Source organism: Pocillopora verrucosa, chromosome 4, assembly GCF_036669915.1.
Source record: "Pocillopora verrucosa isolate sample1 chromosome 4, ASM3666991v2, whole genome shotgun sequence".
Classification (NCBI taxonomy): Eukaryota; Metazoa; Cnidaria; class Anthozoa; order Scleractinia; family Pocilloporidae; genus Pocillopora; species Pocillopora verrucosa.
In genome coordinates, this window is record NC_089315.1 from 25,339,362 (window position 1) to 25,362,431 (window position 23,070).

Consider the following 23,070-nt stretch of genomic DNA (forward strand, 5'->3'; position numbering starts at 1 on the left):
GAGTGAGTTTATAATTGCAGTTTCTCACTGTTGAGTAGATTGTCCTTGTTTACTAAGGTCCCCTCTAAAACCTACTCTTACACTGAAAAATGCCCCTCCAGCTAGAAATGAAAACCATTGCTTGATGGTAGGTGAGGCTCTGGAAGAAAAGGAAAAATCATCGCGTGGCTGCTCCTTACCAGTAACTGAGAAGCCCTTGCTTGAAAGGATGACTCTCCTGTTAAATAACAATGTTTTCCAATTCGATAGTAGTAGGAACGTCTTTATGTTTTTCTATAGTCACTAGGATGTGTCTTTTCAGATCGATCATTTACAAAACACCAGGTTGTCGCACGGTAGTCTCGTTTGTTTCGAACACATGAATGACATTGGATACTATGGGAAATGGTTCATTGTCTATCTAATAACTGTATGTGTGATTAATCTAGGATAAAAACTTGTCGAATAGAAAGTAAGGTAGACTTCTGCGTGTGGTCACAGACATCTGCATCCCCAAGAAAAAGGAGACGAAGTAAAATTTCAGAGACAAATCAAGTCATTACCAGACCGTTAATTTTAAGGACTCTTGTGTAAATCGTCTTCTTTTTAGATACAAGCTGAGGTAGCGTTGAATTTTTCACCTTTTTGATACTTTTCAAAGTTTTTTTTTATAACACATAAATTTTTTTCTTGAGCAGAAATAAAGACTACTACTACAACAACCCGAACGTACGAAACTGCCTCCATTTTAGCTTCTAGAAAAAACAACTGGACTGAGAGATCTAACCTGAGGTCGAGGCAGGATACGTGCTCTCCTTTATATCGTCTTTTGAAGAGAATTAATACAACCCTTTAACACCTATGAATGATCAAGACAAAATTTCTCCTCAAAGTGATGGTAAATATCAAGCAGACAAGTGATGAGAATAAAGTAAAATATAAATTAGGGTATTATTGGTTGATCTAAAACCAAATTTTCCAAACTAATATCATAAAAAATGTATGACAGACAGTAAAGAGATCACAGAAGTGAAAGAGTTAAGGGTATGGCAGAACCCATAAGTCTTTTGTATTCAAATGAAAACAAGATTGTAAGCAGTGGGATCAGGGCATGACTCTCGAAGATTGAGGAAGTGTCATTCCGTGCTCTGCTCTTAGTACTTTTAAAACCCTGAAGAGCATGAGCAAAAATCAACGGTCACGTAAAGGAACACCGAACTTACGAGAAGAAATACCTAGAGATAAAAATTTTGACGAATTAATCCGACTGGTCAAAAGTTTGGTGGTAAAAATCGATAAGCAAGACATGATGTCTTGTGTGTTAAACTTCAACAACTCAAGTCCAAAACTGCTAACCTGTCGGGTGAGATTCACGACTTACAGCAAGGTTTTGATTTTACTAATGAGGAAGTTGAGACGCTAAAAGATACCTTGAGTAATAAACTCGGGTTACCATTTAAAAAAGAAAAAACTCGAGGACCTCGAGCACCGATCAAAAAAAGACAACATTGTCATGTGGAACATTCCTGTTGGCGCCGAGAAAGATTCTTTCTGTCAAGACATCGTGAGTAACATACTGAGACAGCACATAAATTTGGAAGGCGACCTGGAAGCAATGCGCGCTCAATCATCGAACAAACATAAGGCAAAGTACAACTGAAAATAATATTTCACTGCTAACGAGTATTTATCACGTTACACAGACAAGCAATATATTCTCCGAAGGGCTGCGTCAGCATTAAAAGATAACTCTCTCTTGGAGGCAAATCGGTACATCTCGGACGACGTAAAGAAGGAAGTGAGAGACGACCGAAAGAAGCTGAGGGACAGGCACTGTTTTACGTAAGTTAAAAGTTAATAAAGACAATTGCTAAAAAAAAGAAAAAAAAAAAAGTTAGTGAGCGGTGAACAATGCGTTAAATTTTTAATGCGGAAAAATATTTTTGGGAACCAGTTATTGTTCTCTCGAAGTCTTTCTTCGCATTTAAATTGTGCTTAAATTGGTGCGACAAGACGATGTGCGAATTGCACCTTTCCAATTAAAAGCCATTGTGGGAACTGGTTTTCAATCCGATCATGTCTCCATGCTTAGAGTCTCAAACTGTCATGTGTATAGGTACACTGATAACATAAAAACGCTTGTTTTCACATGTTGTATTCTGTGAGTCTTTGAAACATAGAAGCTGTTTTCATTTTTTAAAACCATGTTAACGCCGGATTCAGTACGAAATTGGAGTGGACCTCACTTCGATTGAAGTTAGAGTTAACAAACAGTTTTGGTCTTCAGGATCAAATCAGGAGTTTACATGAACCAGTGAAAGGGAGGAAAAAACATAGATTTAATACTTTGCACTAATAAAACAAACAAACAAACTGGAGAATTGTCTTTGGCTCTCGCTTGCGGCTCTGTGAATACTTATTTGTACGAACAACAATAAAAAGCTTTTTTTAGTTACAAATTTATGACTCAAGAAAAGAACCCCATGAGATCGCAAACGGCAGCCTGGTATTAAATTGTCCATGCAGGAACCAGTTCTTGGTAATTTATTGTCGTGCAGAAATAACCCGTTCAACCATTCATCGAGGGGATAAAATCTTGATAAACGTGGCAAAGTATAGTTGTCTTACACTTTGGACAGTGAACGTCCACACTTTTAAAAATACAGTTATGGACGATTGACCGTAACCTCAAACAGCCTGAAAAACAACTTAGTGAATATTTTAAACCAAACAACTAATATAAGGTAGGTAAAGTAGCCAAACTTAATTTGACGTCGAAAATGGGAACTAATTCAGGAAATTCCTTTTTAATCCGTATTTCTCTAAATCTTAGGTTAGACAGTAGATAGTTTTACTTTTTAGCAAGGTATTAGGCTCATCCAGCTTTACAAAGCTGTTGTATCAATCTGTGTACAATTCACCAACATGACTGAGTCGGCGTATTACTGAAATGCGTATTTAAACGTAATTAAATTGCGGACGAATCTCACTTTGATTTCGAAATGTCCCCCATTTTAACTGTGCTTAACGAACGCATTTAGGTGACGCTTTTCCTTCTATTCCTAGAGATAGCAGCGATGAAATACTTTCATATCCTCCTCCTGATGATTTCAGGTAAAGCGTTGGGTGTTTTAAATGCCAAAAGAAAATGGCTCTAACACAGCAAGTTTCATTGAGCAATCAGGATTCTTTTATTATTTGAGGTTTTTTAAGTGATCTCGTTTAGCTAGCTTCAAGGCTTTTTTAGTTTCGCTTCATTGAAACACCGTATTAACTGAGCTCGTGGTTGCCTCTGGTAATGCCTGGCCATTGATATCCATCAGATGATTTCCAAAGATAAAGATACTTTATCCATAATAATTGCATCTTGTCAACTACGAAATGAGTGCCGGAGAAACCTTTTTCAGTTTATCAAGAACAACAATAATCATGGATGGAAATACAGAATTATTACGTTTTAAATATTTTAAACTTGTTCATTTAGTTTGTAATTTAGAAATGCATTTGAACTTGAGAGATTTGCCCTTAACTCTTCCAGGTACAATATCTAAGAAAGAAAGATCCAGCAAAGTCCATATCTCAGGACAAGTTTCACCAACCGCAACTAAACAAATCCAGCTAAAAAGGTACTTTCTTTATGGGCAGCAACCCTTGGCCGGCCCACTTCCTGTGTACGTTCCGCCTGTAACGAGATGGAACAGTGAAATTATGCGGCAGGAAAGAGGTGACAACCGCGGATTTGTGGCGCAACGAACAGCAAGGCCTTCCGCTCAATCCATTCCATCTCTTCCTGGCGTGAGCTCTAAAGTGACTCAGTTCCACTACAGGGGTGCTGAAAAAACGCAACCAAGGGAAACAAATAAATCTGTTTTGCCTGATATTATTCATTCAACAAACGGTAATGAAAGCTGGTATGTTACATGACTTGTATAATGGTGTGGTCTATAGAGTTTAATCAGTTCCTTACCACTCGTTTAATTGTACCCTTCTAAATCCTTCGAAGGAAATTGGAGCGGAGAAAAGAGAGGGCACTATATTAAATGAAAACTGACCATAAATTTTCAGTTTTAAATGCGACTTTGTTTAGAGTAGAATTGAGACTGAAAAAAATATGATGAAACCTGGTTTGAGCCGTCACTAACGGAACTCAAGCAAGTGTTTGACTTTATACAGGATGTCCGCTGAAACAGATTTAGTCAATCAGTTGCGCAACAGTGGCTAATCCCCAAATAATACAGAATATGTAATCACCAGCATCGCAAATTTGGTCCTGAATAAATGAAAAAAGCCCTTTATTGAAAAAAAAATGTTTTGAATGTAAAAAATGTAGTCTTGAGCACTTATCGCTTCAAAGAAATGCTATCATTTTATGTCCACTTTAATATAGGTTTTATGTAACAATGGGGGTTAATTTTGGCGTGCGCATGTGCGTAATAGAGGAGTTTACTGTTTATAGGTTTATTTTACGCCAAGTATGAGGAAAACAGTTAAGAACTTTTGCCAGTGTTCGCTTTAGACAGTGTGTCTGCTTAATATTGGGTCCACTACAGGTTTAACAGAAAAGTGAATCAAGTAATGAAGACCTTGAGCAAACCACGACGGCGACGGCAACGAGGACATGGAAAAACAAAAGATCTGATTGGCAGAACAATAGCTCAGCACGCGCGTTTTAAAAATTTGTACATTTCTTAGTCGTCCTATGCAAAACAACAACGTGAAATCACCACAATTTGCGTCGTCTGCGAACTAAAACCGCGACGGCAAATTATTTTAATTTCCATTTGGAACTCAACGCTTCTTTTCGCCGCCGTATGAGACGTTAGACAGAAAGGCAGAAATTCATTTTTCAATCGAAGTTTTCCTTGGCGTTGCCGTCCTGACTGCTCAAGGTCGCTAATGTGGAGTTATTCGAAAGGATGAAACCAAATTTTCGTAGGCAGAAAGGCAGAGAGGCCTTCCAAACTTCGCCTTTTTTCCCTAAAAGTCATTTTTTAACCTTTAGGGGAAAGCCACGAAGGGCAGGCTAATAATTTCCAGAAGAAAAGTTCAACTACCAAACAAAGACAAAATCGTCACCAATCAACGTCTGCGAGTGACCAAAGCTCGGCTGGGAATGGAGGTGGAGGTCTTGGTTCTATATTGAAAGGAGCAAACGTTCAAGGTGCTGTTGTAGAGAAGGGAATTGAAGTGATGGGGAAGCTAGTGGATAAACAGTTACAGATCATCGATGAAGCACAAGAGAAGGCTGAAAATTTCTTAAAAAAGGAGGTTTGACACCTTTATCTGATTTCATCACATTTCTCTACCAACTGGAGGTGGATTTAATGGATTGGGGGGAAGGCTTAATCGAAGATAGTGGGAAGGGGGAGTTTCCTCATTTTTCCATTATTTACTTCGAAGAGCTTTTTAACCTAACCGTCCTTCTAAGATATTATGCAATCTGGGTTTCATTTTACTTCATTTTCAGAGTTTTCGTTGTCTCAAATATATCTTGTGTTAACAGATGTAAGAAGCTCACTGCTATTCAAATCAGAGAGCCCTTTGGGCCAGTCATTAGTAAAAACAAGAAAAAGAAAAATGCTATTCATATAACTCGCCGAAAAAACCTAATTCCATTCCTTTCAGGCTTCGTAGTTAGGCAGGTCGTATCAAAACATTTTGAGTACCTCCGAACTTGTACTTTCGTCACTTTTAGTCGGCGTTCTCTCGGAATTTTGCAGGATCACCTCTGAGTTCTTTTCAATAAAAATTCTGTTTTAGCAGCTTTAAAAGTTGAGCAAGGGAGACTACTTAAATGATAATTTAGGTCGTTTAGCAACATTGTTGGGGAAATCCTAGCGAGGATATGGGCTGGTTGGCAGCCAAAGGTGGTGTCGTTTTTTGTCAGTTCTCCCTAAGATAAGACAACATATGATGAACTAAGACACTTATTTCAACACAGTATTGATAAATTAAGCAGTAACCGTGGAATATTACTAACTTGCTATCCCAACTTTGGCAGATAAAGTTAGACATCGTACCCGATAAATCCTGGCAAACTGATGATATGTTCATCCCAGCCGGTTACCACATGAACTCACACATCTCCAGTGAAGAGAGCGCTCCTAAGGAAGTCGGTGAGCCACCCTATACCTACCCAGCAGGCGTTGGGAACGTGTTAATGAATGGCTGTTGGGGCACTGGGTACCAAGAGGGAGATCCTTGCTACGCTGCTCGGTGGAAATTAGAAGCATGCTTGGTATGGTAGTAGTTCTGTTTTCTTCATAGCAACAGTTAGTTCTGACTTTGCAAAAGCCAGGAACTCTATCTATACCAAAGTCATCAACGCCTGTAGATGAAATAGAAATTTAGTTGTGCTATTTAGAAGCAATCTTATGATTCAGGTGTGGACATATCTCCCATAATTTCGCTCTCACTCGATTGATTAAGGGGCCAACATGTCGTTGCTTTCGTGTCTCACTTCTGCAGAACTTGATTGACGGCGCGGCATTTATGGGTGTTGGATTTGACGGGCGTGGTGAGTACAGCCCCGAATCAAGAAAAATGAGCATCGTGCAGCGAAACTGCGCTGGGAAAGCAACGTAAGTATGATATTGCTCTCTTTGTAAGTGCTCTGCCTCTATTATCCAGATTGTTATGAGTTTTTTGTTTGAACATGTAGTGGTACTAAGCACGTTTGATAACAATGCTACTATTCGGACTTAAAAACTCTGCTTACTTTCATGACAGTCTGCTCCCAGTTGGCTTTATAGCTCAGTCTAGTGCTACAACAGTATTGCAGAGTAGTCATGGGTTCGCACCCCGTTGAGTCCGATTGTTTTAGGTTATGTATTCACGATTACTGTACAGGCGTGTTTAAATGCGGTGACTTCTGTTAAAATCTCAAAAGTCACTCTAACTGATTTTGTTGGTTTTATTTTTTAAGATACGATGATTACGATGTCCCTGACACAATGAACGTTCATGGCATCTACGACACCAAAGCGTCCATGGTGACCTTTGAGAGCCGCAGTGAGTTTCAGAAATACTTACAGGAAGAGGCTGGGGTGTCTGGGTCGTACTTTGGCTTCTACGCGGGTGTCAAGGTGGGTTGGGGCGAGTCGGAGACTCAAGCCAGCCAGAAGTATATGGCTCTCCTACACGTTGACATCAACAGGTACATAAAAACGTTGTTCGATTGTTATTTCCCTTTACTTTTGTGGTTTCAGGTTGTTCCATCATTATTATATAAGTATAGCACTGGTGGCGGATCCAGAGAGAGGGTTCGGTGGGTTCGGATTTTCGCGCGTTTGAGGCAATTTACTTGTTTTTCATTTCTTCCCCTCAGCATCTCGTGATTATGTCTTATTTTGTATTCTGATTGGCCGTTGTTGTTGCATTTCGTTTATGACGAGAGGAAATCCGACCTGCGATCGTAAGTTGTTTGGGGAGCGACTCCTATCTTCCGGCCCCCGACTTCGTTTCTTTAACAGGTACTCTTTTATTTTCGACTCTCAGGTATGAGATTTTTATAGACGAAGTAAAGCCAAAGGACTTAAGTGCGTCGTTTCTGAAAGAATTTATGGCCCTACCGACCTCTTACTTTGCGGCAGGAGCGCCCATGAAGTATTGTAAGTGTGTTTTTCATGTTTGCTTTTGTATTTAATTAAAACATGACATTTGGTTGTCATTAACTTTCCCTAGGAGATAAACTATAGTTTTAACTTTTAAGTTAAAACTCAATTGAGCATTTTTGTGGTTAAGTCACAGTAAAGAATGTAAGAGCGTATGCGCGCAATGTATGTATGTATGTATGATGTTCTTAGCAAACTACCCACATGTACGCTTTTCGTGCCTGTTTTTGTAAATTTTTTTTGCGTTTTGATCAACTTTTGTAGTGGATTTCATACAGAGATGGGGCACTCACTACATCAAGTCTGCTAAGTTTGGAGGCCAGCTCCAGATTCGTAAATTCATGGACGCAAGTGACGTTTTCAGTAAGAAAGAGTTCGCACGAGAAATGGAAGTGGAATACAAATCCTTGTTCGCTAGTGTTGGAGCTAAGGAAAGTAGAAGAGAGGGAGAATCGTCCAGGCAACAGGCAAAAACAACATCGACGACGATTCTTGCCATGGGAGGAAGTCAACAAATTGCTTCTATTTTATCCGACGCATATTCACCAGCTTTTAAGAACGAGTTTAAGGATTGGCTTGCATCAATTCCTCAATATCCAAAGCCCTTTGAGTTTCAGATGGCTTTAGTTACAACTCTTCTCAACTTCCGGCTTCACGATTTGTTTCCCGAAGAGAGAAGTAACTGGGGATGCGAAGGAAATGCTGCAAAACTCAAAGAAGAGATCTCAGCAAATGAAGACAGGGTAAAGTTTTATGAAACGGTGGACTCCAACGGGACAGTTCAGAAGTACTATTGTAAGTTTGATAGCCGAAAGTCTCTGGAGGAGGCAATTACAAGGAGAAGAATCAGCTTGACCAGAGCCATTGAAGTCTACATGAAGGAGGTCAGTGATACACAAATCTCCAACATTTTATGAGGATTGCATGCTTTATAGGATTTAATGGACACACAGTGCTGTGTGAAAGTTTTTATCACAACGACTACCATTTTTCTCAGTTTCTTCACGAATTAATCACTTCCACCCCATATTAGAGTAGTATCAAGACAACTCGAGGAAACATCATTGCATGTTGATTTTTCAATTGCTGTTTATTTATTCATTTATTTATTTATTTGGTAAGGGCCCGAATTCGATTACGGACATTCAGTTACCACCATGCAATAAAGACAGTCAAACAAAACCCGGAGCTGCACAACCGGAAACAACAGACCAAGCCGATGAAGCAGTAAAACACAAAAAAGTGGTCGGCCTTAGCTGGCAGCGTATCACAAAAGACAAAGCCTTATTTCGAGTTATCTTTGACATGAGAAACGATTTGAAAGGTACCAAGGACTTCAGTGACATTCCGAAAAATATGAGTCGTTTGGTTCGCTACAAAGATGGCAAATGGTTCACGGCTGAAAAAGATGGCTCTTTTCACCTCTACAATGCCTTCAGAAATGGAAAAAGCGGCGATTCTCAACAGCATAAAATATCTATTCTTGGTCTCGTGCTTTCCTTCAATCCAAACACCGGCGGGCTGACCCTTTTGTCACGTGATTTTGAAGCGTCAAGAGTGTTTTTCCCAAACCTTCACGATACACTGGCAGGAAAAGAGCTGGGGCGAGCCGTTTTAGATTCGAGTATCTCCGAGTCTGGTGCTTCAAAGCGTGAAACCTTAGCTGACCCTCCCTGCAATGTCAAGTGGTCAAATGCTCTCCGGTTTGATCCTACTGAAGCCAAAGGGAAGTGTCTCCATTTCACAGCCTCTAGTGAGGGAAACATTTTTGTCGTGTTTGCAACTTTACCGATCGATAAGACCTCTTGGTATTACATTGAAATTACACCTCAGAAAGTGGCTATTTACAAGGTAATGATCAATGAATCTACGCAAATATGTCTCCTTTGAGAGTCATTCTAAGCGAGATAAATGTAAAAACAGCATTTTAGTCAGAAAACATGACAAATGTCCTCCGAAAAAATGACGCCAAATTAAGTTGAAAATGAAACTACCTTTGGCAATTGAAACCCTTGACGTAATCCATGGGCATGTACACACTACAGGGTTAATCAGTAATTGTACCATTAAAATACACAAGTATTTTAAGAAAATACTATCTTCAACTCGTTTTCTGCCCATACCAAAACTCAAAAGTAGCGTTTGCACATTCATCCAGTTTAAAGAGCGTTTTCAAAAATTTCTTTTTTTTCTGTAAACATATTATCCACAAATAAGGCGCGCGGAGAACATGGGGTGAGATCGAGTCAGAAAAATAACGCACACTTTCTGCTATCAGGGACTCGTACTTAAGACCTCCACGACAAACATCAATGCGAGAGGTCTGGGCGATCCAAACCTGCTTCAGTCATACTTTGTGTGCGTCACCGAGTCCGAGTCAAGCACACTTATTGAATATGGTAAAACACTGGGAACCACTCAAAGTGGTGACGTGTACCTCAACATGCTTGACTTGGAAAAGCCGCTGAATGCTCGCTTTTACGCGTTTGGGAATGGAGACAAGAAAGCTGACGTCATTGATGCCCACATAGTAGCACGTGATCAAACAAAAGCCGAGTGTAAAGGCGACACGTTTATCGACCTGACCACAAGGCTGTGCACGCAAGAATGTCACGAAGACTGCGATCCCTTATACGGTAATTTATCTCGTACCTATTTTCGGCTGAATTTACCTTTGAAACTATGACGCTATGTCATACAGATTCCGTTTTAGTAAGACAAATAAATGAGATCTTAAATAAAATGTAAGTACCTGTGAGGTGTAGTAACCAACATGAAGTTAAGGAGGATATTTTTACTTTACTCATCACTCTTCTCAAAACTGATAAAGAGACATATTTTATTACATGGGCTTTAAGTTGGTTCTTCTTCTTTTCAATTTTTGATTATTTTATTTTCAGGTTGCAACACATTGTCGTCGGGGGATCCTTTACCGACTGAGTGCAATGTTTGTCGAGTAGCCAAAGATAAGAATACCGGCAGTTGTCTTCCAGAGTGTCCCCCTGAAAAATTCCTCACAGCTGATAAGCTGTGTGTCGACCTCAGTTGTAAGTAAAGAGGCCGATGCCATTTAAAAGAGTTATTTTCAACTGAGGGTAAAGTATTCTAGGATTGCACGAAATTTACTTTTTTTCGTACCTAAAATAGCTACGGTTCGTGTGAGACGACTCCTTGAGGAAACAACCAGACAGTAGCGTTACTGACACAAGCCTCACTTGAAGGCTTAGCAAGGCTTTGCCTTAGGCAAGCCAGGACAAACAGGTAAAACGGCGCCAAAGAAACACCGGTAGCGTGATTTCCAGGCTGAGATGAAGAAATGGGACCGTGCCTGGACTACACTCAAAGGGTAGGCCAGTAAAGAACGAGGTGGGAAAGTGAGATCGTCGATGGCCTTTGCTCCAGGAGGAGCTGGGGCGTACTTCTCTCTAGAATAGAGATGCGCGCGCTCTGATTGGTCGAGTATTGCGTCATATCTCGCTAAAATCAACTCGCCCGAGGTGATCACAACAGGGGTGCTAAATTCTCAAATGGATGCCTCGCGTTTTCTCAATGTTACCGAGGAAGTAATAGACGCAATTGAAGAAAATTCAATTCCGAAGAGCACAAAGATGCTACTAAGTTTGACGCAACACTCTTTAAAAGAAAGATATGACGTTTATGCTGATTGAATGAACTAAAACTGTTTCAAAATTCTAGTGGAAACAGGCTGCTCATCTCGATACAAACCTATAAATCAAAACATTTGTAACAGAATGGTTTCAACAACAAAACAAATTTACAACAGAATTCGAAAGCACCTGAGCAATAATACTAATACAATTATTCGCCTCAGGCTCGGTGAATATTTTTTAATAACCCCCCCTCGACTTCATCTTAGGGATCGTTCACCAATATTCAATTCGCCTTTGGCGAATGATAATTATACAACTGACTATGTGAGGCGATATTATAATTTTAAAACAACCTAATCAATGACAAAACTGTTTCCTAGATAATTCTCCGCCGTTACCGGAGTTAATGAGTGTTCTTTTGTATTCGCATTATAGCAACTTATGACATGGAGTTCCAAACCGAGGACAACGCCCTAAGGGCGAGTGTCAGGGAGATACCTGAGTTACAAGCTTTAACCCTGTGCTTTTGGATTCGTCTTCCTCAAGGCTACAAGACAACACGTTTTCCCTACCCCATAATCGATTACAGAACTGGAAGCAATAGACTTGAAACAGTCACGGTGTACTTGTCTGAAAACCATGAGACAAAAGATATCAAACTGGAACTGACCTTTATAGTAGGAGGAGGGGAAACGTAAGTGGAAAGATTTCTTTTCGATGCACAAACTTGCTTGCATTGAATACTTTATGTACCCAAAGTAGCAGTCGAAAATCCCATATTTGAAGAAGAATGCAGAGCAGAACGGTGCGATCCTCAGTCCGCAAATCTTAGGTCTTTTTTACAGCACAGTACAGGAGTGACCTATTTTAGCTCAGCAGAAAGCATTATTGGTTCAGGTACTACTATTCTCGAGCGGAAAACTGGGGTTCAGTATAATAGCGAGCTCAATAAGGAAGAGTTTCCAGAGGCAGATAGCAATCTGGGATTCAGAGTTCTTTGAATTCCCTGGCGCATAATTTTTTTTGTAACGTTTTTCTTAAAAAAGAGCACTTTACAACTGATTGCTAGCGATCAACATTTATCAAGAGCGGCCGCATCCGCCACACAATCGAAGTCCGAGGCGAAACTCGAAGCCTCGTGAGGGATGGTAAGCTCTTGTCAAAAAACGAATGCATTCGTTCTTTAGATGTCGATCGAGCTCGAAATTGAATTTTCTCATCAATCCTAGAAATTTGCAGGAAGCCACACATGAACCTTATATACTAGCCTTTCTCGCGCAAAGGCTGGAGATCTTCATACTTTTTATTTACCGTCTCTCTTCTTTTCTCTTCCCTTGCTGCGTTACCAATTATTAATTTATGTAATGTATTAATCCAGGTTATCAGCAGGCGTCTTATCAGATCAAAACTGGCACCAGATCTGCATTTCGTGGGCAGGCCACAGTGGGGTGACCATACAGTACTTAGATGGTGTACGCAAGGTGGCCGACACTCGACACATAGGAACCTTGGAGGGTGGTGGAAGGCTGACAGTCGGTCATCACACAGAGTATGTTTATCAAATAACCGGCTTGCATCTCTGGGACAAGGTAATTCCTCCCGAAGAGATCGCCGAGTTTGCCACAGCGTGTGAAAAAGGAAATGGAAACGTAAAAACCTGGGCAGATTTTTACGATCTTGCGGTGGAAGAAAAAATCAAAATTAACACGCCTTCAAATTGTCGGGTGAGCCCAAGTGATGCTCAGTAAATAGTATGGAAAATCTTGGCTTATATTTTCCCAGGTCACATTCAGAATAAAAGTCATTTGACGTCACGGTATGTTTGAGTCTGCGTTATCTTACTTGGGTGATTATTTTGATACGATGGAGAAAAGCTGGGACCCAGTTTAAGGATGGCTTAGGCGCTGAATCAAAAGAGAGTCAAAATAGTACGATAGTGAACTCAAGGACATACTGTGTGGATTATATTTAGAACAACAGTGATTGCACTTAAAGCTCATCCTGTGATTCCAAGAAACAGAATTGAGCCGTCATCCCCACAAAAGTCCTCCCAAATAAATCTGCCAAATTTAGTGAGATGCACGCTCTTCCCAGACTCCTAAGGCCGCGCTAACCCCACGAAATTTTCATATCCAGTCCCAGCATTACTCGTTCCATGTTAAACATATCCACGAATAAAAAGCAAAGAGCCCTTAATTACAGTAAGGACCTCGAATTCGTTAAGTAAGACTGGTAAATTTGCAGGTCTTCTGTACTTATCAGCTCGCTAAACGTCTTAAAAGCTTCGATTGAAGTTATCAAGTTCACTATTCGTTTTCAGTGCCTGAGAGCCCGAACCCGTGCTTTTGCGTTTGCATGCAATCCTCATTAATTTAACTCATATTACTTTACGTTTACAATATCCTGTGTGACAAATAAACGTAGAGATGCTCGATTCTCTGGTTTAAATCATAAATTCTCGATCTTTAAACATTACATCGACGCGTAATTTGCGAGTTTCGATAACAGTTTTCGATTTGACGAAAGTGAACGCTCGGGGAAAATTCGCGATGTGTGACATGAATAACTTCTCCCTCGACTAATCATTCTGAAGAATTTCTTCCACAAGTGATCATTTCTTCAGCGTCCGTTGTTTCTCTGCATGCTCGACAGTTTTCTCTTCCACATAGAGTCCTTTCCTTCGCCGAACGCTGTTCATATATTTTCGGGCTTGATTTTCTGAATCAGCTTTCTCGCCGAAATGTGTGTATTCCTCCTCTGTTGTGGGAACCCAAAACGGGTCAATATCAACAACCTGCGATGAAAGAAGCAACAAGGATCAACAAAATTACTTCATTAAAATCAGGATGATGACTTTTTCTGACCCTTAAGCTTTCTCCAACCCCCCATTACCCCCATGACGGTAATGGTCTTGTCCAAGAACACAACACATTGGGCGGGCCGGGGCTCGAGCCAGACCTCTCGAGTGAGTGGCCTTTCGTAGAGGTTTGACTGTATCAAATAAAGCCTTCAATATACTGTGAGGTTCTACGATACCACCAGAAACAAAGTACTGAAATTCTAACCTCCCAATGGCTAAATACAAGCTGTGGATTCGCCAGTCCGCTTGTTCGCTTTCTTATTTCTTCCGCAAATCCAAAACTTTCCGCTACCGGAAGTACGGCTGTGACGTCAAACACGTCTGAACCTTCCTTCATTTCCTCCTTCAGTACCCGTCCCTCCCGTTTGGCTAAAACCGCGTACATTCGTCCCAGGACTTCCGCTGTCGTTTGAATGTCACATGTGTACATAGCTGCCATGAGGCGAACTGGCTGAAGCAAAAAAGCGCGCCTGCAGCCTTCCTTGACGGCGGACATCAGCTGTCCAGAAAATGGTCCGAACCTATCAAGTCTTTGTGATGGAGCATTTTTCGAGCTGCTATTTTCAGATTCTGTGGAAAAATTATTCGGATACTCGATCTTTTCACCGCTCATTTCGTTAATTTTTTCATTGTCTTTGCATGCTTCATTTTCGTCAGTATTCCCGTCAACATTATAATCTTCCTTGTTCGATACACGTTCCTGCCCTAAAGTCTTTCCTCTGCTCATTCCAGTGATACCAAGGGTGTTTGAACCAGCCTCCAATGAAATCCAATTTTCTACGACAAAGCATACTCCCATCAAGGGTTCCTCGCAGAGTGGACCAGCTAGAGTTGCCAGCTGAAACCCACTGACGATACTGTTATCATATTCGCGGTAACTGCTTTCTGATGATGAACAAGTGCTTCCTGTTGCGACCAAAAATATATATAAAAGTCACTGCAGTCGCCTTTTCAACATTGCAAAAGAGTGTTGTAATTTAGCCGTGTTTTACTACTTTTCTTCGCCGTTACACCAGAACTTCAACTTACTTTCCGATTGTGAAAATCATCAACAAAAGAACTGTAAGACAAGCAATATAAGAACGCTTTTAAAAAGGTGTGACAATTTTTTTTTAACCAATTATCTCCCTTGAACAAGCAAAATACAAGCACACGGCTATTTGCCAGCGGACCCTTGGACCATCGGAGAATAACAATTTCTTATAATGATGATCAAAGTTGAAAGCATTCAACTTGCTTTATTTAGATCGCAAAGGAAATCAACGTCAACAAGGAAATATGTCAAACACTGAGCTCATAAAGTAGAGAAAGGAAAGGAACTCAAAACAATCAGTCAAAAAGTCCAACTTACCAAATAGACCTGAACTTTGCCACATGGAAGGCCGTTTGTAGCCTGGTATTCTATTCAGCAAAACATTGCTACCAATTCTACGTGGACCAAAAGCCCAGATATCATCCGCAGCTCCATCCCACATAGTTCCCGCTTCTTTGAAAGCACTGCAGAGCTCTTCATAGAAGCCTTTCAATGCTTCTCTAGTAGGAAGTTTAACTTGATCTACCAATTGCTTCCGTTCTGCTAAGCTCGTGGCTGATGACAGTGTCACTAAGATTTTTATCAAATCACTTTCCTTCTCAAGTAATTGCGTAACATCGTCAGGTAAAGGCAAAGCCCTCACTTGGACACTACAGAGTTTGTTGGCCGTCTTGATTTCAATGATTCCTCTGTCTTTATCCAAGACGTTTTTATCACTTTCCTCTCCTTCGATGTCGATTTCTTTCGGCTGGGTCGAATTCGTTTCGCTGATAATAGCTTCGTTGACCCTATCTACAGTGGGAGGAACAACGATGGTTTCTCTGAACGGAACGATAGGCGCTGATACATTAAGTTTAATGCCAGCAAAGAGCTTCTCTAGGTCATCAATACACCGCTGAAGATGAACTTCCCCAGCGCCCACGATCACATGCTCACCTTAAACGAAATAACAAAAGATTTGTTTTGTGCTTAATATATGATGTATGGAGCTGATAATAATAATAGCAGCCTTACAATATCAATAGTAATGGTAATAATCAAAATCGTAAAATATTAATCATAATTCTAATAATGATATTAATTAATTAAAAAGTGGTAATAACAACAGACAGACTTCAGCATCACGACTTCTCCGTTCCGTACGGTTTGGTCGTTTTTTATAGCTTTTCCCTGCCGTTGAGGCGTTCCACTACCAAAAAAAAAAAACACCCTTAAACAGCAAAATCAAACTAAAGTGATGCTAGGAGATCACACAAAGCTGGTCGTAATAATAAGGGAGGTCTGGTATGTCTTTTAATGGTTGCGACGCGTAATTGGCTCCTGTGTGGGAGACTCGTAATCCTATCGCTTAGTGTGCTTGGCTGCCGATCGATGTAATGGGCCTCTAGGATCCTGACACCAAGAAAACTTACCAGTTTCCTGCACTAAAGTTTCAACACAAGGATCCGCCTGGTTAAGTAGTCTCATTCCCCTTGCGAGCGCAGGCATGTCAGCCGGGTGAACTGGCTCTACTGCGACGCGAACAATGGGACGAGCCTCGATTGGAAGAGCAGTGAATGGCGGACAGGTAGCAGTGCTGGAAATTGTAGCAGACTTGAGCACGTGACTCTCAAGGCCACCAATCCCCAGAACATTCCCGGCCGGAACAGAGTCCAGAGCTTCGAGCTCTCGTCCCATGAGTAAATAGAGGTCTTGCACGGCAAAGGAAGCCATATGTTGATTTGTACCTCGATCAACAGACTTCGCCACTGAAAGGCCCTCCTTTGCCTCTTCTTTATTACTAATTAAAAAACGAGAGATGAAAAAAGAGAGCAAAAAAATACGTAAGAAATCTAATAAAAGGTAAGTGACAGACGACTTTCTACAAAGACAACAGAATAACTACTTAGATTCTAACGTAAAGTATAAAACGCATTTGACTGGCATCGCATCCAAGGCCAAAGTAGCATGGACATTCTATATCTTTGAATACTTCACACAAGCGTGGTTATAAGAATTGACCTATTTTTAAATAAGCAAACCGGAATATTTCTTCTGACTCAATTGCCAAAGCTAGTAGCGCTAGCCTTGACTTATTAGTACTCTTGACGTTTCCGAGGACCAAAGAACTTGTCAAAATAAGTTGCATAAAATAAAAAAAACCAGTCCATACAACGTGAAACCCTGTACCTGGAAGCGTCAGATTGACCTTGGTCCTCGAGCGGCACCAATTGTTTATCCAGGCCCTCTCGTGGATCATGTTTAGGGCCCAGCACGTACAGCCGCTGACCCTTCTTGATGGTCCCGCTGTATACCCGTGCGAATGCTAGCACGTGACTTTTCGGAGTCTTTTCATCTTCGGTGAGCTTTAAAACCTCGGTGCTTTCGTTCTCTTTGTTTTCTTTACCTGCTGCTGGTTCCAAATTAAGAGGAGTGCCATTTTCTAACCCAGCATTATTTGCCATCATCTCAGCATGTCTTTTTCGCGCTTGCTCGCGTCGAGCAGCAATTTCTTCTTGAGTCAGTGGCCTTAAAAGTGAATATAAAGTTGTGCAATTTGTGGCAGAACACCTCAAAAGCGTTCGTCAGGTAAATAGCTGGACATTTCAGTAAATCTTGGAGATTTCATGGAAAAAAAATGTAACAAACGTCAAATAATAAAGTATTAGTTCACCTCTTACGATGCTTGGGCAGAGCACTATCTTCGACAGCAAACATTTTAGAAACAAAGACTATAACTGGAGCATCGTCTGAAGACCTGCAGGTCAGAAAATCTGAAGGAAAAAAGAAAACGTATGCCATGGAGCATTTCAGAAAACAGCAAAACAGTTCTTGGCTGACTATCAGAACTGGCGCCGTGTTGTCAAGGAATGAATAACCACAACAGGGCCAGCAGAGTAGAAATTCTAGACGCATAGACGCTCAGAAACGAGAAAGACAACACCAAGAAAGCCGTATGGCTGTGGACTACAGAGGGAAGGTAAAATGCATCAATTACAGCTACTGCAAACCAGCCAATCACAACGGGGAATAACCATTATCTAAAAAGAGAGAGAGAGAGGTAAAGAAAACACTCACCATTTTTCAAGCGTTGTGTCTCCTCAGGTAAGGAATCAAAAGTCCTGAGCCCACTACACATCAGCTTTTCCACTCTCTCATCGTTAATCTCCTGCGGATTGGGAAGCTTCTCCACCACCACAGTCAGCATGGAGCGGGACAGAGGCAGCCACTGATCAAACAGAGCCTTGAGATGTACACGGCCGTCTGTGTGCCGACTGTCTCGGGCCGATATTTTCAGATTCAGCGATTTGACTATCTGTTCCGTTTTAATTTTGTCCCTGTGAAGGAAGTCCAACAGAATTTCACCTGCTCGATTCGCGCTATAAACTTAACGCTATTTCTCTCAAGGGCAGCCTTACCAGAGAGAGTGAAAAATGCATATCTGAACGATAATTTTCGGTCATTTTCAAGTTCAGCATAGTTGAACTTATTGCTCCTCCCCCTGGAGGGGAAGGGAGACTAAGTGGCCTTGTGATTAGTATGCTGGACTCCAAGAGGTCTGGGTTCGAAACCTGGGCAGGTCATTGTGTGTTCTTGGGCAATACGCTAACTGGTAACTCCCACAATGCCTCTCTCCACCAAGTCGTACAAATGAGTACCAGCAAATTGTCAGGGAAGCCTGATGAAATGCTGGAGACGCAACTTTGCAATTGACCACCATCCCATCCAAGGGGAAGTAGTAATACTTCTACTCGCTTTGCACCATGGAAACTGAAATAAACTCCAGCTGGGTGTGTTAATTGGCTTGAGTACAGACTTTACCTGCCTACCCACCTAACTGAACGAGACAGTAATCCATCAGAAGTTATCCCGCAGCATTTTGTCAGGTTTTCCTGACAATTTTTCTGTACCCATTTAGACCGCTGGGTGGAGGGAGAAACTGTGACAGTGAAGCATTTTATTCAATTCAATGAACAAATTACCAAGACCCAGCAAGGTCTTGAACCTGGAGTTCATTGCATATAATGTGTTAGGCCATCACGACACCTGCTACCAGGGTCTCGCTAACAAGAACGTACACAATCATCATCTGAGGAAAAATGCCTTAATTAATATAAAACCAAATTATGGTGAATACTAAAAAAAAAAGGAAATTTACTGACAAAAGTGAAGAGAACTACTGGTACATGTATCTTGAATGTGTGAGGATTACAAGATTAAACCTACTTTTTCAGCACAGCATCATAGACAGCCCAAATGTTCTCCAGTATAAACTGAACAAACAGTGGCTTCTTCGCTTTAGCTTGGGCACCTTTTAAAATCCTTTTCGATTTGTTATGAAGATAGAAGTCACCCCACAGGGTGTTGGAGAGAATGTGTTTGCTGATACCAAGTTTATTAGCATACATTTCCGCAAAGTCATCGATGCTAGGAAACAAATGTATCATGAATCAAAAACATGACCAAACGTGGACAGGCAAGTGTTCAAATGTCAAGGCATTTATGTTCTTCAAAAAAATTCATACAAAGTTAGAGTTTAAACTTATTTTGTTTTTCATAAAGGAGAAGAAATAAATAGCTATACAAAATGAATCACAAAGAAGGATTAATATTTTGAAAATCAAAGCCTGCTTCTTAACCTAAAGATATAATTATCATTTATTCCCAAAAATATAGAAACAAAATTAGAGTACGAAATAATCATTAATTTTGAGAAAAAAAATGTTGTGATACATTAGAAGGCAAGAGAAATGATTAGTTAATTATCAAATACAAGTTGGTATGAGTAGGTAAACCAGTTTTAAAAAGCTAACCTTTTTAAGCCATAGCCCTTCTCAAAATGTCAGTTTCTCAATATTTTTTGGTGGTTTACCTGTCTTTATCAAAAAATAATTGATAACCGACCTCCTTATCGCACAACAGGTTTTACTGTCATGCTACTGCACCACCTGTCATCAACCTTACCTGAAACCCCACCCATCAATTGCACTTGTAAAGAGAACATTTCCTAAGTCAGGTGAGAAGTATAAAGATGAATCATCTGTTTCCTCAAGACCTGAACTCCAGTCATCAATGGACACAGCTGCATCATCTGTAAATTTCTTTTCATTCTGGGTCTTTCCTTGTGCCTGTTTAGCAGAACTTTTCTCTAAAACCTCAGTTGTGAAGAGAGCAGCTGTTATGGCATTGACCTGTACACAAGATGACAAATTTGAAAGAGGTTAGTCATGATTAACTAGATCTTTCACTCCCTGGAATGACATAGTTTTAATTTCTCCTTACAATATCACTACTAACAATGTCAAGCAATTTGGTGATTCAGAGTAAAGACACATATCAACTAGGGGGTATCTGATTCAACACCAAATTCTCCAAACTAACATCATAAGACATGGGTGGCAAACAATAAGGGGAATGATGACTGATATCTTGAAAGTGAGAGCCTTACGGATAAAATTTTCCATACATTGTATGCCTGTACAATATTTAACAAAATTAACACTTAATCTTCACATTATTCAATGTGATACATTTAATATTAACAGCAAACAGGGGAGAGGTGCTAAAAAGACTTTTCCTTCTAAGTAATTTCCTCCAAAAATGTTTCCTAATTAATGTGGTTCAAATGTACTCAACATCAACTTTCTCAAATTCTAGGAAATGCATTGGCAAAACCAAAGGTTATTTGACATCAGCATGTTCCTTAAGACACCAATCCTTAAGAGTTACTTGCATCTAATTTATCTGCACAATATCACCCCTGAATCAAATGTTTAGGTCACAAGAAAAGACAAAATGATAACCAACAAAAGCAGGTCTCGATTGTATTACAAATTCTCCTTGCCAGCACCTTGGGAAATGTATAGAGAACTGTATGGAGAATATGAATGTTGATGTAAGGGTGCATGGTGCTGTAAAATTAAGTAAAAAAATTTGTCCATGTCAAATACATAGCATTATCATCTTCAAAAGCTTCTTCACCATTCAAAAATAGTTACCCTCTGTGATTACAAGCAGCTATATAAGTTGAATGTTCTAACTCCAAAGTAAGTTGCAGAATAATGTTATCAACTCAATAATCATTGTTTTCACCTTTTCTAGAATCTGCTGTAAATGAAAGTAAGCCTCTGTTGGAGAGTACTTCAGTTCAGTAATCAACCTGTCAATCTTGTTCATAACCAAACAAGGGCGAATATTCTCCAGCCAAGCTTGACGCAACACTACATGAGTCTGTGAAAGTCAGGGTCAGAGATCGTCAAATATAGTAAGGCTTGACTGACTAAAATTTATATTTCAAGAATTTAATGAACTAGTGAGCTTGAGACTTCTATCACATGATACAAGTTGGTTGGAAAATTAAGCCATAGAAACATGGCAACAGTGTAGCCTACAAGCCAAGTATGTAATTTACAAGTAGTGTATTGAAAAAGAAATACTAATTCAATTGATAAGTAAACAAACATAAAAAAACTTTTTCTAAACCTGAGGGTAACTCCTTCAACAATCTACTACACGTTTGCACATCACAAAGGCTTACCGCTGTTGACCCCACCTGTAAATATTTCATAATGATATACAAACTAACAGACATCCAGCAAACAGTTTTCAACGAGGCTGAAAAGTAATCAGGGTTTTGGTTTGGTTTGGTTTGTTTTCACTTAACTTTGCTCTGTGACTGGTCCAGAAAACTCACCCCAGCTGGCTCAGTAAATCAGATGCAAAACTAAACAATCCAAATTGGGTCCTGTTGTCCTTTGGCTTATTTTCACCTTAAATTACTGATTGGCTAACAATGATGTAACTTTGCTCAGATTGGTTGCTGGGACTACTTACGGTTAAGGGTTTTTCTTTTATACCCTCAACTGATAATTGATGCAATTGTCACTTTGATAACTAATTAATGAACTCTCAGTATTCAGATGTAGCAAAGTAAAGTTAATACAGACAAAGTTTCTTGTTGATCTTAACTAAAATTAAATCACTTAATGAACTTACCTCACTGAAAAGTCCACATGTCCTGGTTAATCAATAAGGTTTTATTAGATATTCTTCCTCACCTGGAAATCCAATTAAAGAACATAACAACATAGAAAAAATAAGAAAACTTATCATAACAATTATTTACATTGTACAACATGTAATGACTATCTGATGACAAAATCAAGCTATTTTTGATTTATCATCTGATGACACAATCAATAGAATAGGATAAAAGACATCTGTGAGCTTGTAATCACAATGCATTTCTTTTGCATTCTATCAACCCTGATAATTAACCGGCACCTAAACATCAATAAAATATCAAGAAACCAAGTGCTGAGAAAAAAGACAAATGTAACCAAGGGGATTTATTAGTTGATCCAATGACCACATTCTCCAGACTAACATCATACGAACTGGTTTTGTAAGCAGTAAGGATAACCACTGCTGATATCTTGGAAGTGCAGGGTAATAACATAGATGAAGGTTAGGGAACCCACTCCCTATCTCAAACATTCACATGAGGCGATACAAAATGTGTGAATTTGCGACATGATACTCTTGCACAAAACCAAAATTTGGGGGGTTGTTGCCTTCATTGCCCACTTTGTCAGCACCCCATTTATTTTTCACACAGCACAAAGTGAGCCTTTAGCAATGAATAGCATTGCTCTGCACATAAGTTTGATGCTCATTTGTAAGTCAGATAGAGGTACTGACAACCTATTAAGCATACTTGACATGATTGTAGTGCCACTGTCATAGTATGTAAATACACATTACCTTTGGTAAAGAGTAAGGATATAGCACTTGATTTCATAGTTATTATTCCTCTAAGTTGCTCATTTCACGTCTATCCATATCTCAACTAAAAAAATCAAAATGAGTTAGTCAAAAAAATCTCCCCACTTAAAGCCCCAATTCCTTTGTTCAATTCTACAGTAATACCTTGAATTACTGCATCAGGGTTATCTCTGTTGTAGATGGTACACTTAATCCCGTGAAGAAAATCTT

General features: G+C 39.9%; 2 protein-coding genes across 2 annotated transcripts; one reads left to right on the forward strand and one right to left on the reverse strand.

Annotated features, from left to right (window-relative positions):
- Positions 1-5,088: 5,088 nt before the first annotated feature.
- On the forward strand, positions 5,089-13,013 carry LOC131774689 (uncharacterized). The gene is made up of 11 exons (XM_059090744.2): positions 5,089-5,247; positions 5,981-6,217; positions 6,448-6,560; positions 6,905-7,135; positions 7,477-7,589; positions 7,857-8,476; positions 8,715-9,443; positions 9,871-10,228; positions 10,493-10,639; positions 11,639-11,897; positions 12,582-13,013. Exons 1-11 carry the CDS (start codon positions 5,170-5,172, stop codon positions 12,949-12,951), a joined length of 3,255 nt encoding a protein of 1,084 aa, XP_058946727.2. The 5' UTR covers positions 5,089-5,169; the 3' UTR covers positions 12,952-13,013.
- Positions 12,979-21,303, reverse strand: LOC131774690 (elongation factor-like GTPase 1). Its single transcript, XM_066165464.1, has 10 exons — positions 21,169-21,303; positions 20,041-20,267; positions 19,303-19,503; positions 18,154-18,413; positions 17,750-17,849; positions 17,266-17,604; positions 16,509-16,876; positions 15,415-16,032; positions 14,269-14,969; positions 12,979-13,997 (listed from the first exon to the last, which is right to left on the reverse strand). The coding sequence occupies exons 1-10, from the start codon at positions 21,250-21,252 to the stop codon at positions 13,815-13,817; spliced, it is 3,081 nt and encodes a 1,026-aa protein (XP_066021561.1). The 5' UTR covers positions 21,253-21,303; the 3' UTR covers positions 12,979-13,814.
- Between the last annotated feature and the right edge of the window lie 1,767 nt (positions 21,304-23,070).

Bases quoted from the DNA above. Each gene is read 5' to 3' on its own strand.
- LOC131774689 (XM_059090744.2), top strand. From the start codon at position 5,170: ATGGGGAAGCTAGTGGATAAACAGTTACAGATCATCGATGAAGCACAA. The intron at 5,248-5,980 runs GTTTGACACCTT...CAACTTTGGCAG, and splicing joins AAAATTTCTTAAAAAAGGAG to ATAAAGTTAGACATCGTACC. The intron at 9,444-9,870 runs GTAATGATCAAT...TTCTGCTATCAG, and splicing joins AGAAAGTGGCTATTTACAAG to GGACTCGTACTTAAGACCTC.
- LOC131774690 (XM_066165464.1), bottom strand. From the start codon at position 21,252: ATGAACAAGATTGACAGGTTGATTACTGAACTGAAGTACTCTCCAACA. The intron at 20,268-21,168 runs GTGAAAACAATG...TCTTGTGTACAG, and splicing joins TACAGCAGATTCTAGAAAAG to GTCAATGCCATAACAGCTGC. The intron at 13,998-14,268 runs GTTAGAATTTCA...CTTTCATCGCAG, and splicing joins TTGTATTTAGCCATTGGGAG to GTTGTTGATATTGACCCGTT.